The sequence below is a fragment of the Tachyglossus aculeatus genome, chromosome 22, assembly GCF_015852505.1.
Source record: "Tachyglossus aculeatus isolate mTacAcu1 chromosome 22, mTacAcu1.pri, whole genome shotgun sequence".
Lineage (NCBI taxonomy): Eukaryota > Metazoa > Chordata > Mammalia > Monotremata > Tachyglossidae > Tachyglossus > Tachyglossus aculeatus.
The window spans coordinates 3,403,452-3,421,840 of NC_052087.1; the positions used below are offsets into that span (position 1 = coordinate 3,403,452).

At 47.7% G+C, this 18,389-nt stretch overlaps 1 protein-coding gene across 1 annotated transcript in view; it reads right to left on the minus strand.

The window, feature by feature from the left end:
- Nucleotides 1-18,389, minus strand: part of GALNT18 (polypeptide N-acetylgalactosaminyltransferase 18) — a 207,981-nt gene that overhangs the window by 11,495 nt on the left and 178,097 nt on the right. The window contains exons 7-9 of the mRNA XM_038765072.1: nt 16,736-16,921; nt 14,225-14,362; nt 11,299-11,394 (exon numbers count right to left, since the gene is read on the minus strand). Coding sequence (XP_038621000.1) covers nt 11,299-11,394; nt 14,225-14,362; nt 16,736-16,921 — 420 coding nt within the window. The remainder of the gene's footprint in view (nt 1-11,298; nt 11,395-14,224; nt 14,363-16,735; nt 16,922-18,389) is intronic.

An 18,389-nucleotide genomic window follows, 5' to 3' on the forward strand; every position in this document is an offset into this window, starting at 1 on the left:
CCTTCATGATCAAACACTGACACGCCAAATGTCTTGCCACTGACCATCCAGTGAATCCAATGAATTGGATTCAATTCATTGAATTGGGATCACAATGAATCGTGATCCAATGAATCACAAATCCCCACCCGCTCCTGCTTCTGTCTCCTCCCAGCCCCATCTTGCATCTGGCCCTGGCTGTCCCTTCCCCCTGGGCTCTCCCCAACAAGCCTTCCACAGGCCAGGACACCTGCAGCTCTGAGCCTGTCAGATTGTTCCAACAGCCCCTCTCCTCGCTGTCTCCTGTGCTCCGACAGACAGGCTGGGCCTGCTTCTCCCTGCCAGGAGGAGAGCAGCTTCCTGCTTCCTGACCTTCCTTTTCCTCATCCCTCCACCCCATGGTCCAGTGGTGTCTAAATTCACCAACCCAGTCCAGAAACACTGAGGGCAAGCACTAAATCAGCAAGGCCCATCCACAATTAAAACAGTGCCAGGGGCCAGTTTCTGGTGCTTCTGGTCTGGGCAGTAGTAGCAGTAGTAGTTGTAGTAATAGCAGCCTGGCTCAGTGGAAAGAGCATGGGTTTGGGAGTCAGAGGACGTGGGTTCTAATCCCGGTATCTGCCACTTGTCTGCTGTGTGACCTTGGGCAGGCCACTTAACCTCTCTGTGCCTTGTTACCTCATCTGTAAAATGGGGATTAAGACTGTGAGTCTCACATGGGACAATCTGATTACCTTGTATCTACCCCAGCGCTTAGGACAGTATTTGGCACATAGTAAGCACTTAACAAATACCATAATTATTATTAGTAATAGTAGTAGTAGCAGTAGTAATAGTGGTAGCAGATAGAGAACAGGGCTTGGAGTCTGAAGGTCTTACGTTCTAGTCCTGGCTCCGTCACTTGTCTGCTGTGTGGGCTTGGGCAAGTCACTTCACTTCTCTGGGCCTCAGTTACCTCATCTTTCAATGGGGATCGAGACTGTGAGCCCCAAGCAGAATGGGGACTGTGTCCAACCCATTTTGTTTGTATACACCCCAGTGCTTAGTAGAGTGCCTGGCACATAGTAAGCACATAACAAATACCACAATTATTGTTATTATTAGCATTAGTAGTACTAATAGTAGTAGCAGTACTAGTAGCAGAAGCAGTAGCAGCTGTAATAGTAGTAGTAATAGTGGTAATAATAGCAGTACTAGTAGTAGTAATAGTGATAGTAGTTGACACATTTATTAAATGTTCACTGACCTCTCTGCCTCCAGCCTCTCCCTGCTCCAGTCCACACTTCTCTCTGCTGCCTTTATCCCTTTTAAAAGTGGCTTAGTAGAAAGAGCACGGGCTTGGGAGTCAGAGGTCCTAGGTTTGAATCCCGACTCTGCCACTTGTCAGCTATGTGACTTTGGGCAAGTCACTTCACTTCTCTGTGCCTCAGTGACATCTGTAAAATGGGGATTAAGACTGTGAGCCCCATGTGCGATGTGGAGTTTGCCCAAACTTGTATCTACCCTGATGCTCAGTACAGTGGCTGGACTCTACAAATATGAATTAAAAAATACCCCAAAACTGTGGTGAGTAGCCTGCCAAGTCTGTGTTGCTAGGAGGAGGCTCCTTTTGTGGACTGGGGGTAGGGGGCACATTGGAGTACCCTTTGTGGGCTGGGTCCCCAACCTTTGACCACTAGCCAGGGCAAGAGGCCACGCTCACTGCCCCTTCTCTGGACAAATGGAGACAGTCATGAGAAGCAGCATCAATCTAGTGGAAAAAGCATGAGTCTGAGAGTCAGAGGACCTGCGTTCCTATACAGCTCCACTACTCGTCTGCTGTGGGACCTTGGGCAAGTCACTTCAATTCTCTGGACTTCAGTTCTCACATCTGCAAAATGGGGGTTCAATACCTGTTCTCCCTCCTAGATAGAGGATGAGTCAACTTTGAGACCTGATTATTTTATGTTTACCCCAGTGCCTGGCACACAGTAAGCAACTAACAAATACCATTAAGAAATATGATGGGTGAGTTGATAGATATGGTCCAGAGGCTTCCTAAATGGACTGTGGTCTGGAAGCCCCTGGGACTTGTTCATCACTTTCAAGAGCATTTATAAAGTGAGGTGTTGTTTGCTATAAATCACGGGGATGAACTGCTGCTCTGATTTTGTCTGTGTTTCACCCTCATTCAGAACTACCATGTTCCATTTTGTTTATGAGCTTCCCGGAAACCTTCTCATTTAAGTGCCTCTCAGTCCAGATCCATGAGGCTTGAGGGAAATGTTGTAGCTGATAGGGCAGAGGGTGATAGTTACTAAACCCCCACAGTGAAATCAGACTCAGGAATGAGATTTGGCGGGGACTGGGGCGAGGGCTCCCTGAGGGCCTTTTTTTCCAAGTAAGGGTGGCTGACAGCCTCTGGCTGCTCAGGGCTTCAGAGAGAGTTTAAGGAGCTGAGGCTTAGCTTCCTTCCAAAGTTGAAGCATACACTCCTTGTAGGCAGGGAATACATCACGGCATTAGACCGTAAGATAATGATAGCATTATTAAGCGCTTACTATGTGGAAAGCAGTGTTCTGTAGGCTCGTTGTGGGCAGGGAATGTGTCTGTTATATTGTTTTGTTGTACTTGCCACATAGTAAGTGCTCAATAAATAGACTGACTGACTATTTTTCAGGTGTCTAGTACAGCTCGCCACCCAAAGTGGAGAGGCAGTGTGGTGCAGTAGAAGAGCTGTGGCCCTGGCAATCTGTGGTTCCGGGTTTTAGACCCAGCTCTGCCACTTGTCTACTGTCTGGCCTTAGGCAAGTCACTTAACCTCTCCATGCCTCAGTTTCTTCACCTGTAAAATGGGGATCATAATACCTAAACACTCCCTCGCAGGGGTGCTCTGAGGAGCAAATTAAAATAACTAATATCAGGGGCTTTGGTAATAAAAGCCCCAAATAAAATGAGAAGCACCAGGACCTAGTGGATAGAGCATGGGCCTGCGAGTCAGAAGGACCTAGGTTCTGATCCTGGCTCTGCCATTTTATTGCTGGGTGTCTTTGGGCAGGTCACTTAACTTTCCTGGACCTCAGTTACCTCATCTGTAAAATGTGGATAATATTAATAATAATGATGGCATTTATTAAGTGCTTACTATGAGCAAAGCACTGTTCTAAGTGCTGGGGAGGTTACAAGGTGATCAGGTTGTCCCACAGGGGGCTCACAGTCTTAATCCCTATTTTACAGATGAGGTAACTGAGGCCCAGAGAAGTGAAGTGACTTGCCCAAAGTCACACAGCTGACAGTTGGCGGAGTTGGGATTTGAACCCATGACCTCTGACTCCAAAACCCGTGCTCTTTCCATTGAGCCATGCTGCTTCTCCAAGATAAGATAAGATAAGATAAGATAAGATAAGATAAGATAAGATAAGACTGTGAGCCCCATGTGGGACAGGGACTGTGCGTAACCTGACTAGTTTGTATCCACTCCAGCACCTAGTAAAGTCAAAGAGACCGATTCGGTTTTCGAAGTAGGATATAATAAATACTTGGACCAGTGCAGTAGCAGTTTGGATGGAGAGGAAGGGGTGGATTCTAGAGATGTTTTGAAGGTAGATGTGACAAAAGTTGGTGACAGATTGAATATATGGGTTGAATGAGAGCGATAAATCAAGGAAAACACCAAGGTGGAGTACATGACAGAAAGGGAAATTGCTGTCTACAATAATGGGAAAGTCAAGGGGTGGACAGGTTTTAGATGGGAAGATGAGGAGTTCTCTTTGTGATGTGTTTAATTTGAAGTGTCATGGGGACCTCCAAACAGAGATGGAGTGAAGTCAAGTAGATTTGGGCATCATCAGCATTTAGTTAACCAGTTCAATCAATTAATTGTATTTATTGAACACTTACTGTATGCTGAGCACTATACTAAGCACTTGGGAGTGTACAATATAACAGAGTCGGTAGACACATTTCCTGCCCACAACGAGCTCATAAGCTTTGTCCAGTTGTCCAACTGAGGCAGTTATGGAGGTGTTAATGGGACTTAATAATAAATAATAAACCTTGTGACCATTGTTAGCAATCTAGTAGAAGGCTAGGAAACAAGACCATCAAGAATGTGGTACATTTTTACTCATTACTGCTTTTACCCTATGTAAATATCATAGTTCACAAGAGACAGGATAATGAATATATTATGCGTTTAAGGACTTTGTTCAAATAGGGGAGCAGGTGTTCATCCGTTTCCCTTCAATTTAATGTCTAAATTACTTTCCATGCCAAATACCACTGTCATCTGTATAATGTCAATCCAGGACAAGGAAAGAAAAGTCTTATTTAGAGGATCTAAAATGAGATGTTGCTATATTTTCTAGATATAATGAGATATATATATATATATACATATATATAGTTATAGTTGAATGATTCAGCCTCTAGCAATAGAAAATGCTGATATGCCTGAATGTTTGAGAATGAGAAAATCTGTGTAATACAAGTTTGCCGTAAAACAAGATCCTTCAAAACTTCAGAACTACCAAGTTCTAGCTGAAGTAACTGTATCTACTAACTCAGCGGTACGACAAGAACATGTAAGTCTTGCAATGTATGATCAAACTCAAGTGTAAAAGGGAATCAGTTACTACACAGTAAATGCCTGTTTTATTTTAATAGGTGTTCATTATGATTATTTTGTTTGGGCTTAGGGACTACAAGTTTGCTGCCTAATTTCATGTCTTGATATAGTGTGAAGTGGCGTGACCTTCGATCTAAAAGAGCGAAGAGAAAGAGCCCGGACTTGGGAGTCAGAAGACCTGGGTTTGAGTCCCTGCTCTGCCACTTGCCTGCTGTGAGAACTTTGGGCAAGTTATTTAGCTTCTCAGTTTCCTCATCTGTAAAATGGGGATTAAATCCTACTCCCCTCTACTTAGGCTATGGGCCCTACCTGTGATAGGGTTTGTGATGAGGTTGCAATTTGCATAAGAATCGTTTGGTTGTCTTATGAATCCTATCCCGTCTGGACTACTGCACCAGCCTTCTCTCTGATCTCCCATCCTCGTGTCTCTCTCCACTTCAATCCATACTTCATGCTGCTGCCCGGATTATCTTTGTCCAGAAACGCTCTGGGCATATTACTCCCCTCCTCAAAAATCTCCAGTGGCTACCAATCAATCTGCACATCAGGCAGAAACTCCTCACCCTGGGCTTCAAGGCTGTCCATCACCTCGCCCCCTCCTACCTCACCTCCCTTCTCTCCTTCTACTGCCCAGCCCGCAACCTCTGCTCCTCCACCGCTAATCTCCTCACTGTACCTCGTTCTCGCCTGTCCCGCCGTCGACCCCCGGCCCACGTCATCCCCCGGGCCTGGAATGCCCTCCCTCTGCCCATCCGCCAAGCTAGCTCTCTTCCTCCCTTCAAGGCCCTGCTGAGAGCTCACCTCCTCCAGGAGGCCTTCCCAGACTGAGCGCCTTCCTTCCTCTCCCCCTCGTCCCCCCTCCATCCTCCCATCTTACCTCCTTCCCTTCCCCACAGCACCTGTATATATGTATATATGGTTGTACATATTTATTACTCTATTTATTTATTTATTTATTTATTTTACTTGTACATTTCTATCCTATTTATTTTATTTTGTTGGTATGTTTGGTTCTGTTCTCTGTCTCCCCCTTTTAGACTGTGAGCCCACTGTTGGGTAGGGACTGTCTCTATGTGTTGCCAATTTGTACTTCCCAAGCGCTTAGTACAGTGCTCTGCATATAGTAAGCGCTCAATAAATATGATTGATTGATTGATTGATTATGAATTTTGGTATCCCATCTCTTCTTCTCCTTCTTCTTCCTGTCAAGTTCATTCATTCACTCATTCATTCAATCATATTTATTAAGTGCTTACTGTGTGCAGAGCGCTCTACTAAGCACTTAGGAAAGTACGATGCAACAATAAACAATGACATTCCCTGACCACAGTGAGCTCACAGTCTAGAGGGTGGAAAGAGATATCCATATAAAAAAGACATCAGTGTTTTTTACTATGTGTGGTAGATACAAGGTCATCAGGGTGGACACGGACCCTGTTACACACATGAGGATCACAGTCCAAGTAGGAGGGAGAACGGGTATTGAATACCCATTTTACAGATAAGGGAACTGAAGCACAGAGAAGCCAAGTGACTTGCCCAAGGTCACCCAGTAGACAAGTGGTGGGGCTGCGATTAGGAGCTGTGTCCTCAGAATCCCGAGTCCGTGCTCTTTCCACTAGACCATGTTTTCGCCCCCCAGCCCTAACCAGGAAAGGTGTAGAGGGGGAGGAGGAGGAGGAATGAGAGTGCTCAGACTTCTGGTCTGACCTCACCTGACTCATTGTGGGCAAGGAACTCTATTGCACATACTAAGCGCTCAGTAAATATCGTTGATTGATTGTGCACATGGTAAAGGGCAGAAGCAGCAGGAGCCAGTAAAGAAAACCAGTGAGACAATCTGAATGCATCCCAATGCATTCAGATTTCACTGGGGAAAAAGGCCAAGTCTTTAAGGTGGGAGCAATTAGTCGTCAGAACTCCAGAGCTGATCTCCTCATCTTAAAGCCCTCATTCAACAATGGGAAGTATGTACGGGCGTGGGAGTCAGAGGACGTAGGTTCTAATCTCAGATCCATCACATGCCTGCTGTGTGACCTTGGGCAAGTCACTTCACTTCTCTGTGCCTCAGTTACCTCATGGGGATTAAGACCTTGAGCCCCATGTGGGACAAGGACTGTATCCAACCTCAATACTTTGTATCTACCCCAGTGTTTTGAACAGTATTTGGCACATAGTAAGCACTTAACAGATGCCACAGTTGTCATTATTGTTATGTGGGCTCTACTATCTCCACTATGCTGCCAGAGACCTGCATTCTCTTAATGCTTTCAATGAAAATACATTGGATACCAGCCCGGACTCCCCAGCATGGCTCTGTTAAGATCCGGGGCTGCTGGGATGCTAGAGCGGGGCTATTTTAGATGAAAATCATCAGGTTCAGGGGGAGTTTACACCATCATCAATCGTATTTATTGAGCGCTTACCATCCCAACTCTGTAACTCATTGAAGGCAGGGGATGTGTCTGTTTATTGTTCTACTGGACTCCCCCGAGCACTTAATACAGTGCTCTTGCCACAGTAAGTGCTCAGTAAATAAAAATGAATGAAAGCTCACAGTTCTGTTGGGGCTGGGTATCCAGGAGGTGTGATCTGCTGACCCCAGGCTTCTTTGCCCTGAAAGCTGCTTGATCTGAGCACTCACGTAGCTGCAAATTTGTGGGACATTGAGCAGTCCCTGGGGCTTGAGGGAGGGAGGTTAGGTGACCTTGAAGCTATTGGCTCCTCTGGGCCTCATTCTCCCTGTCAGAGATGGAGGGAAGGACACCTATTTGAAATCTGGGAGGTCAGCGGAAAAGGCCAGGAGGAGAGTGGAAGGATCAGATGCTAGAAACAGATCTAAACCAACTCATTTCCCTTGGTTGCATTTCTAGTAATAACAAGGAATTTGTTAAATGCTAAGGGTTGACCACTGATATAAACTCTGAGATACATGGTAACGATAGTGATATTTGTTAAGTTCTTACTATGTGCCAGGCACTGTACTAAGCGCTGGGGTGGATACAAGCAAATGGGGCAGGCAAAATGTGCCTACCAACTCTGATGTATTGTACTCCCTCAGGAGCTTAGTATGGTGCTCTGCACACAGCAAGTGTTCATTAAGTGCCAGAGCACTGTACTAGGCACTTTTTAAAATGTTACTTGATAAGCACGTATTATGTGCCAGGCACTGGGGTAGATCCAAGCTAATCAAATCGGACACAGTCCCTGTTCCACGCGGGACTCATAGTCTTAATCCCCGTATTACAGATGAAGTAACCGAGACCCAGAGAAGTGAAATGACTTCCCCAAGGTCACACAGCAGGCAAGTGGCAGAGCCGGGCTTAGAACCCAGGTCCTCTGAATCCCAGGCCTGTGCTCTTTCAATTAGACCACACTGCTTTTCTTGTTTTTGTCACTGCTGCTTAAATTGCTGCTTCTTTCTTAATGCACTTTTCTCTAATGGATCGCTAAGGGGCTTTGCTCCTGGCAGCTGTCACAGCGAATGGCCCAGCTTTGGAAATTGAGAAAAATAAGAAGGCACTTAAACTCTGTGGTTCAAATGTAAATAACTCACAGTTACATGGAGCAGAAATTGGTTCAGTTTGTGGGCTAACGACAGTCTCGAGGTTGCTGGAACTGAAAGGGCGTCAACGAGAGACCGCGGGCATAGGGCAGACCCAATCGGGAACAACCTGACTCCATCTGTCATCCTGAAAATGCAGGAGCATCTATTCTTAATAATAATTAATAATTATGGTACTTGTTAAGTGCTTACTGTGTGCCAAGCACTTTTCTAAGCACTGGGGTAGATAAAAGGTAATCAGAATGGACACAGTCCCTGTCGCACAAGGGGCTCACACTCTTATCCCCATTTTACAGATGAGGGAATAGAGGCACAGTGGAGTGAGGTGACTTACCCAAGGTCACACAGCAGACATGCGACGGAGCCTGCATTAGAACCCATGACCTTCTGAGTCCCAGGCTTGTGCTCTATTCACTCTGTCACGCTCCTTCTTACCTACAGCAGCACAGTGTGATTTCTAGTCTAGGGGCAACCGCCTCCATCAATCCACCTAATCTCGGCTCCACCACTTGTCTGCTTTGCAACCTTGGGCAAGTCACTTCACTTCCCTGGGCCTCAGTTCCCACATCTGTAAAATGGGCGTTAAAGACTGTGAACCTCACGTGAGACATGGACTGCGTCCAACCTGATTAGCTTGTACCTATCCCAGCGCTTAGTACAGAGCCTGGCACATAGAGAGTGTTTAACAAATGCCATAAAAAAATCAATCAATGGTATTTTTTGAGTGCTCAGTCTAATATATATATATATTATGGCATTTGTTAGTGCTTACTATGTGCCAGACACTGTACTAAGTGCTGGGGTGGATACAAGCAAATGGGGTTGGACACAGACCCTTGTCCCATGTGGGGCTCAAAGTTTCAATCTCCATTTTACAAATGAGGTAAGGCACAAAGAAGTGAAGTGAGCTTCCCAAGGTCACACAGCAGATACGTGGTGCAGCCAGAATTAGAACTCAAGACCTTCTTACCCAGGTCTGTGCTCTATCCACTATGCCAAGCTGCTTCTCTTGAAGAGCACTGTACTAAAGGCATGGGAGAGTGCAATATGAAAGAATTAGCAGAAGGGAAGGTTGCCGGCTAGGAGTCTGGGAGGGCAGGAAAGGAAACTGGGCAACCAGGAAGGGAATGAGGAGCTTGTGGGAACCAGGACAGGAAGGACAAAGGGGAGATGGAAAGCATAGAGAAGAGAGAAAGGGAAGGGTAGGAGGGAGAAGAGGAAGGAAAATTTAGTGAGGAGTAGGAGGGGGAGAAAAGGAGGAGGTGAGGGAGAACTTATGTCCCTGACATTCTCTGTGCCTCAGTTTCCTCAACTGTAAAATGGAGATTAAATCCTACTCCCTCCTACTTAGATAGGGACTGCATCCAACCTGATAATCTTGTATGTGCCCCATACATAGAACAGTGCTTGACACATAGTTGGCGCTTAACGAATAGCATAAAAAACAAAAATGGTGTAATGAAGAGAAGGAGGGAGGGAGGAAGAGTGGAGTTGGTGAGGAAGGTCTGAAGAGATGGAAGAGGAAGAGGGGAGAAGTTAGGGCAAGGAAGAGTGGAGATGGAAGGGAAAAGTTGGGGAGGGAGGAAGAGAGGAAGACCTGAGGGACTGAGAGGGAAAGACCCCATAACCTTGGCGTTACCCTTGATTCAGCTCTTTCACACAACCCCCATATTCGATCAGTCACCAAATACCTTCACAACATCACTAAAATCCACCCTTTCCACTCCATCCAAACTGCTACTACGCTGATCCAAGCACTTAGCCCATCCCACCGTGATTACTGAAACTGCCTACTTGCTGACCTCCCAGCTTTCCTGCTCTCTCCACTACAGTCCATACTTCAAGCTGCTGCCAGGCCATTTTTCTAAAAACCTGTTCAATCCACATCTTCCCACTCTTCAAGAACCTCCAGTTGTTTGTCATCTACTTCCACATCAAACTGAAATACCTTTTTTTTTAAGCATTTGTTGAGCACTTACTGTGTGCCAGGCACTGTATGAAACGAATCAGTTTGGACACAAACCATGTCCCACAAGGGGCTCACTGGCTTAATCCCCATTAAGCCACAACACTCCTCGGGGTCAGTCAACTGATGGTATTTATTGAGCGCTCACTCTATGTAAGGTATTCATTCACTCATTCGTATTTATTGAGTACTTACTGTGTACAGAGCACTGTAGTAAGCATTAAAGGTACTGGATTAAGCGCTTGGGAAAGTACAGTATGATATATTGGGTAGATGCAATCCTTGCCTTCAAGGAGCTTTCAGTCTAAAGGTGGAGAAGGATATTGAAATAAAGCGCATCCCCTCAGGATGTAGGGGTGAAATCTCCAGGACTTCTAAGATTCAGAAAGATGTGAAAAAGCGATGGGGCAAGGTGGGGTGCCTGCCTCATCAGTCCTTGCATATGCCAGCCTCCCTTGCCTTGCAGGTGCCAGCCACCTTGGTCCCTCCTGGTGCCAGCTTCCCCAGTCCCTGCATATGCCAGTCTCCCCAGTCCTTTCAGGTGCCAGTTTACCCTGTCCTTGCAGATGCCAGCCTCTTCAATCAATCAATCAATCAATCATATTTATTGAGCACTTACTGTGTGCAGAGCACTTCAGGGCTTGCAGGTGTCAGCCTACCCTGTGCTTGCAGGTATGCCAGCCTCTCCCATCCCTGCAGGTGCCAATCTTCCTGGTCCCTGCAGGTCCCAGTCTATCCAATCCTTGCAGGTGCCAGTCTCCCTGGGCCCTGCAGGTGCAAACCTCCCCAGTCGCTGCAGGTGCCAGCCTCCCCACTCCTTGTAGGTGCCAGGCTCCCCTGTGCAGGCAGATGCCAGCCTCTTCGGGCCTTGCAGTGTAAGCCTACCCAATCCTTGCAGGTGTAAGTCTCCCCAGGCCCTGCAGGTGCCAACTTCCCCGGTCCCTGCAGGCAGAGTCATTGCTCCACAGCCTGAAATTCTTCCAAAAGAATAAATACATACCGTTGTCACCGCATTAATTAATACACCCCTGATTCTTGACATTTCGGCACTAATAATACCCCGTTTTCCATTAAATGCTTGACAAACAGCCGGAGAGGTCGCAGCGACATTTTGCAGATGCTTCCCGCCTCATTGGCCCAGCAGAAGCGGCAGCAATCTACCAGACCATCAGTCACACTAACCTGGGGTGTCATTCCGTGGCAGATATACATGATCGGAATATTCTCCGTGTCTGGCCCCTGATCAAGACACAAATCACTCTTCAGGGAATTCTGCAGCTGGAACCGAGAGGGCAAGAGAGAAAAGAAGAAACTGAACAGGTGAGAAGCCGGTGGAGGCGGGCCTTCATTTCCGATAAGAAAACCTGGCTCGGATAGAGGCCCATGCTGTTTGAACACGGGGCTCTCTGAAGGAAGGGGCGGGAGGCAGGCGTGACTCTGGGACTGATGGACCAAAGACAACGAAAACGCTGGAGCTCTGGACTCCCCTGTGGCCAAACCAGGGGGGCACTAAATATAGAGTAAATGCACTGTGTACACACCATATGCAATTTACACGGGGTTGTTTGGGCATCTACACACTGTAAGCGCATGGTACAGAGGGCTGGGGGTGAGAACAGCGGGAAAAGTAGACTTTCCCTCTGCCCACAAGAAGCTGACTGCCTGAGAGCGAAAAAGGACAAAAAAAATCAATCAATCAATCAATCAATTGTATTTATTGAGTGCTCACTGTGTGCCGAGCACTGTACTAAGCTCTTAGGAGAGTGCAATACAACTGAATTAGCAGATACATTCCCTTCCCATAATGAATTTATAGTCTAGAGGATGAGCTTACAAACACAAATATACTGACAGTTTGAAGGGGGAGACAGTATACACACATACTCTCTCTCTCTCTCTCTCTCTCTCTCTCTCTCTCTCTCTCTCTCTCTCTCTCTCTCTCCTGGATGGTATAGACAGGGAGGAGGAAGTGATGCAGTGCCTGTCCTCGAGAGGCGAACCATATGCTGAGGAAAAGCAGTATGGCCTACGGGATAGAGCTCAGGCCTGGGACTTAGACGGATCTGGATTCAAATCCCAGCTCGACCACTTGTCTCCTTTGTGATCTTGGGCAAGTCATTTCGCTTTTCTGTACATCAGTTACCCCATCTGTAAAATGGGGATTAAGATTGTGAACCCCATATCCAACCTTGTATCTACCAAGTACTTAGTACAGTGTCTGCCACATAGTAAGCGCTTAACAAATACCATAAAGAAAAAAAGAAGAAGAAGAATCTGACCCACACCTGCTGCTGTCCAGGGGGTGATGGGGATGAACTGAATGAGAGTCAGCTAGAGGCTGGCAGGGGTTAGGATTGGCAAAGGAAAGGCTACATATGTCTCTGTGTGTGACAGAGTGTGTCTATGTGTGCCCAAGTGTGTGTCTAGGTGCGTACCCCCAGGCACGTGGGTAGAGATGCTACTCAATAATAATAATTATGGTATTTGTTAAGCGCTTACTATGTGCCAGGGTCTGTACTAAGCACTGGGGTAGGTAGATACAAGATAATTGGGTTGAGACACAATTCCTGTGCCACACAGGGCTCACAGTCTTAATCCCCATTTTACAGATGAGGGAACTAAGGCACAGAGATGTTAAGTGACTTGCCCAAGGTCACACAGCAGACAAGTGGCAGATACTGGGATTAGAGCCCATGACGTTCTGACACCCAGGCCCGTGCTCTATCCACTAGGCCATGCTGCTTCTCAATCAATGGTGGTTAGCTCTGTGGCTGAGGTGCATTGCCGAATTTAGCCTTCCAGTTGTGGAGGGAAAAGAAGACGACCGTCCATGGCTGCGGTGGACGACAGAGTAGCCCACCTCTCCAGGCTCAGTTTGGGGGACGAAAGGCGATCATTACCTAGCAGTGCAGAAGCTCTGTCCCTCTCACCGACCCTAGGACCCTGTGGGTCCCGGGTTCCAGACCCTGCCTGACGGATTGCACTAGACAGAGCATTTCACGGGAAGCAGCATGACTCAGTGGAAAGACCATGGGCTTTGGGGTCAGAAGTCATGGGTTCTAATCCCGGCTCCACCACTTGTCAGCTGTGTGACTTTGGGCGAGTCACTTAACTTCTCCGGGCCTCAGTTACTTCATCTGTAAAATGGGGATTAAGACCGTGAGCCCCCCGTGGGACAACCTGATCATCTTGTAACCTCCCCAGCGCTTTGAGCAGCGCTTTGCACATAGTAAGTGCTTAATAAATGCCATTATTTCGGATACTTGTGCAAAATGGGGCGGGGCCTGGGAACAAGAAGTGAAAAACACGTGGCCTAGTGGAAAGATCACGGGCCTGGGAATCAGAGCACCTGGGTTCTAATCCCGGCTCCACCACTTGGCCGTGGGACCTTGATTAAGTCACGTAACTTCTCTGGGCCTCAGTTCCCTCAACTGTAAAATGAGGATTAAAACTCCAAGCCCCATATGGGACAGGGACTGCGTTCCACCTGATTAGCTTGGATCTACCTTAGCGCTTAGAACATTGTCTTGCACATAAGGAAGGATTTAACAAATACTATTGAAAAATAAATAACAGTGGTAATAATTATAACGATAAGAGGATTCCAAAGGGGATCCTGGCACTGGAGAGTGAGGACTCTCCAGGGTGGCAGGATTATGCCACCCTTCTCCCCACCACTGCCAAGACAGGGCCTCCCCATTACTATGTACTATGGCAGTGAACCATCTAGTGCAGGCGGCTGCCCTGGTTGGCTGGGCTCTGTGGGGTCTCTCCCACCCCAACAAGAGACATCCCTATCTGGTGGTCCGGAAGGACCACTTTCGGGTAAGACACCCTAGCCAGAGGAAGCCCAGCAGCCAGGTGATCAGACTCCTGGCTTCTGTGCTGCCTTGCCAGCGGCCTGCACAGGTATTATACCCCCTAGGAACCAGATGCCAGACTCCTGATGCTGCAACTTGGACAGGGAGTTCCCTCTCTGCCTCTCCATCTCTCTGAATCTCTGTCTCGCTCTGCTTCCGTTTCTCTCCCTCCGCCTCTGCCTCTCGGTAACTGAACAACTCGCCTTGGTTTATCTCCACACAGTCATCAAGGGAAGTCCAGTCCTTACCACCCCGTAGGCCACGGTGTCGGAGTACATCCTCATTTCGGGGTACACGTTGACGAGGTACCATCGGAAGGTCTTGCACTGCAGTGATTTCCTGAGGGCCTTCCTCTCCGAAATGTCCCCAATGTCGATTCCCGAATCCTGCGGGGTCACGGGAGGGGTCGGGGAGACAGAGGGAACCTGTGAGATACGAGTAGCTTTATAACATGAGAGAGGCCTCTTGACTGAACCCCAGGTTTCTGAGCACGAAGGTGCCTTGCCTGAAGAAGGAGACAAACCCTCTCCCAATTAACAACTGTGTAAAGAAGGAAGGGTGTGAAAGGGGTCTGTGGGCTTCCTCAGGGTGTCCTGCAGTGAGAGGGGGCACAGGCACCCCAAATAAGCAGGCAGCTATGATCCTGTATGCGTTGCTGATTCTGAGACGAAGCTTCTTTTCAGTTTCTTTCAGATGCCCACATCGCTGAGGAACAGTAACTGGTCTTTGAAGTCTGGAAAGATATGGAGTCCTCCTCTTTTTGTTCTTTGTCCTCCTTTTCTTTATCCTCCTCCTCCCTCTTCCTCTCTTTTTCCAAAATCTGGCCCAACTGTTTTATACAATTGCCAATGTCTCTAGGGCTGATTTGGTTGAAAACACTGGCAGAATCCTCCCTGCCCCCTCCCCGCCCCCACCATCTTGAATCTGTTTCTTCTGTGTCCCCTCCGGCACTGAGGTGATGCCTGCCACGGAGTTCACGAAATAGGAGTTCCATAAGTCAAGACCAATAATGCGTGGGTTGAAATCATGCATGCCTCATAGAGAAGTGGCTACAAAGAATGCCTCAGCTTGCTGGGGAGAAAGCCAAATGATGTTAATAATAACAATAATAATGGCATTTGTTAAGTGCTTACTATATGCCAGGCAATGTACTAAGCACTGGGGTGGAAACAAGCCTTAAGGGGCTCACACTCTCAATCGCCATTTAACAGATGAGGTAACTGAGGCCCAGAGAAGTGAAGTGACTTGCCCAAGGTCACACAGCAGACAAGCGGAGGAGCTGGGATTAGACCCCATGACCTTCTGATTCCCAGGCCTGTGCTAGGCCCATTATTCGTGCTAGGCCAATTCGTATGCGCTGAGCAGACCCTGGAGAATCAACTTCCAGCATGACTAAAGCCCATCCTCAGCCAGCCAGCCTGCCTCCTACGCTGTTGCTCTCCCCCAGCTCGTAACCTTGCTGGATTTTCTGCCTCTCGCCCACGGAAAGATTCCTCCTCTGCCTCGGTGAGGGGCCTCGGGGTGGAGAGCTCAGGGTCTCTCGGAACCGTGGGAAACGGAGAGGATCGGCCTTGTGCTACAGTCCAGATCCTGACTGTTAGTGTCTTTGTAGTGGTAATAGTAGTAGTAGTAATTGTAGCAGTAGAACTAGTAGTCATTGTAATAATAGTAGCAGTAGTAGTTGTAGTAGTAATAATAATAATTTGTTAAGCGCTTACTATGTGCCAAGCACTGTTCTAAATGCTGAGGTAGATACAAGGTAATCAGGTTGTCCTACATGGGGCTCACAGTCTTAATCCCCATTTTACAGACGAGGTAACTGAGGCAGAGAGAAGTGAAGTGACTTCCCCAAAGTCACACAGCTGACAAGTGGCGGAGTGGGATTACAACCCACAACCTCTGACTCCCAAGCCCAAGCTGTCCACTAAGCCACGCTGCTTCTCGTAGTAGTAGTTGTAGTAGTAATAGTATTTATTCAGCTTGTTTTGGGCAAGGGATGGGTCTTCCAGCTGTTCTGCATTGTACTCTTCCAAAGGTTTAGTATGGTGCTCTTGCCACAGCAAGTTTTTAATAAATACCATTGATTGATTAAGCACTTTCTGTGTGCAGAGCACTGTACTAAGCAATGAGAGAGAATACACAGTTGGGAATTAGCCATTGTCCGTGTCCCTCACAATCAAAGGGGAGAATTGGCTCATCTAGGGCAGGGGAGGGAAGCCCATGGCAGCAGTAGTGAAAGGAGCAAGAGGTCCCCAATGGACCCAAAAGATGTGGAAGAGTTTGGCTCAGAAGCACTAGACCTGCAGCCTATCAGAGCATCTCTGCCTTGGGCCGCCCTCTGGGCCTGGACTGCTTCCTTGAGGCTTCGTGTGTGTCTTTGTCACAGCTTAATGGATGCATGCTATCCTTAGAACCAGGGCTTCTCCCTCCCTCCAGGCTTCTCTCCATCTTCAGGTCCCCCCTTCCTGGGAGAAGGACTGTAGGAGGAAGAAGCCAGAGGGGCCTGGTTGTCATTATGGACTTCGGTTTGATATTCTGCCTTCCCCTTGCAGAGAAATCGTCTCAGGTGGCCAGACTATATACAAGAGCTTCAACAGGCTTCTTGGCTAAGCGTGTCAGGACACTAAACCAGAATCTTCCTACGTGCCCTTAAAGATGAAGAAAGAGAGAGAGAGAGAGCCTTTGGCCAGAGGCAAGCAAGAAGACTCGGGTGAGGATCTCCAAATCCCCTGTTCTTCCCACCTGGAGGTATCACTCACCTCTTGAGGAATGTTCCAAGCCATGTAAACGTGGCTCTTGAACTCATCCATCCAGACCTCGGCCACCCTGAGGGCGTTCCGGCGGACGTGGGCCGTGAGGTCTTCTGTGTAAGGTTTGTGCGCTCGTTCGATGTGGGCGATCCGGGAGCAGGGCAGGACCTCCACGCTCCCGCCACATTGCCACACCTGTGAGAATGACCGACAAAGGAGGGTCAGTGGCGAAGCCCAAAGTCACCCAGAAGACACTTGGAGGAGGATTAGAACCCAGGTCCTTCTGATTCCCAGTCTCGTGCTCTGTCCACTAGGCCACATTGCTGCCCAAGCACTTAGTGCAGTTCTCTACACACAGTAAGAACTCAATAATATCACTGATTGATTGAAAATAATAATAATTGTAGTATTTGTTAAGCGCTTACTGTGTGCCAGGCACTGTACTAAGCTCTGGGGTGGATATACGTAAATTGGGTTGGACACAGTCCCTGTCCCACATGGGGCTCACAGTCTCAGTCCCCATTTTACAGATGAGATAACTGAGGCCCAGAGAAGTGATGTGACTTGCCCAAGGTCATGCAGCAGACAAGTGGCAGAGGCAGGATTAGAACCCACAACCGTCTGACTCCCAGAGCCATAGTCTAGCCACTACACCATGCTGCTTCTCAAGTCCCCCATTGTGGGCAGGGATTGTCTCGATTTGTTGCTGAACTGTACTTCCCAAGCACTTAGTACAGTGCTCTGCATATGGTAATCGCTCAATAAATGCGACAACGAATGAATGAAAAGTCTCACTTCCCAAGGAGAAGACCCCTTCTCCGCGCATTCCCAACTTCCTGATTCAGGAGCCCCAGCAGGGCTCACCAGAGCCCTGGACAGACTCCTGGGTATATTCTGTTGTCAGGCTGGGTGTCTCTGAAATCGCCTTATTGGCAGATGGAGTACAGTGAGCATCTAGGGAAGGAGTTTCTGCAGGAGAATCAATCAATCATTCAATGGTATTTATTGAGCACTTACTGTGTGCACAGCACTCTCCTGAGCACTTGGGAGAGCAGGAATACAACACTGTTGGAAGGAAAGAGCCAAGATCTGGGAAAGCATTTGGCAAGACCACCAGCCAGCTGCCCATTTTTCTTTTTTTTTTTATGTTATTGGTTCTGTGCTTATTATGTGTTAAGCACTGTTCTAAGCCCTGAGGTAGGTACAACTTCATCAGGCCAGATAGAGTCCCTGTCCCACATGGGGCTCACAGTCAAATAGGAAGGAAAACAGAGTTGACAAACACATTCCCCGCCCACAAAAAACTTACAGTCGAGAGGGAGAAAGAGCGTTTCAACAGATGGATGGTACTTATTGAGAGCATATTAAGCTCTGGGTAGACATGTTCCCTTCCTACAACAAGCTTACGGTTTAGAGGACTCACCTGGAGAAGACTCCAGGAAGAAATCTGAGTGCGTGGCTCAGCCCTGATGGCTTTTTTTAAAATGGTATTTGCTAAGCTCTATGCGCCAGGCACTGTACTAAAACTCTGGGGGTAGATACAAGATAATCAGGTTGGACACAGTCCATGTCCTACATGGGGCTCCCGGTCTTTATTCCCATTTCACAGGTAAGGCACTTGAGGCACAGAGACGTTAAGTGGCTTGCCCAAGGTCACACAGAA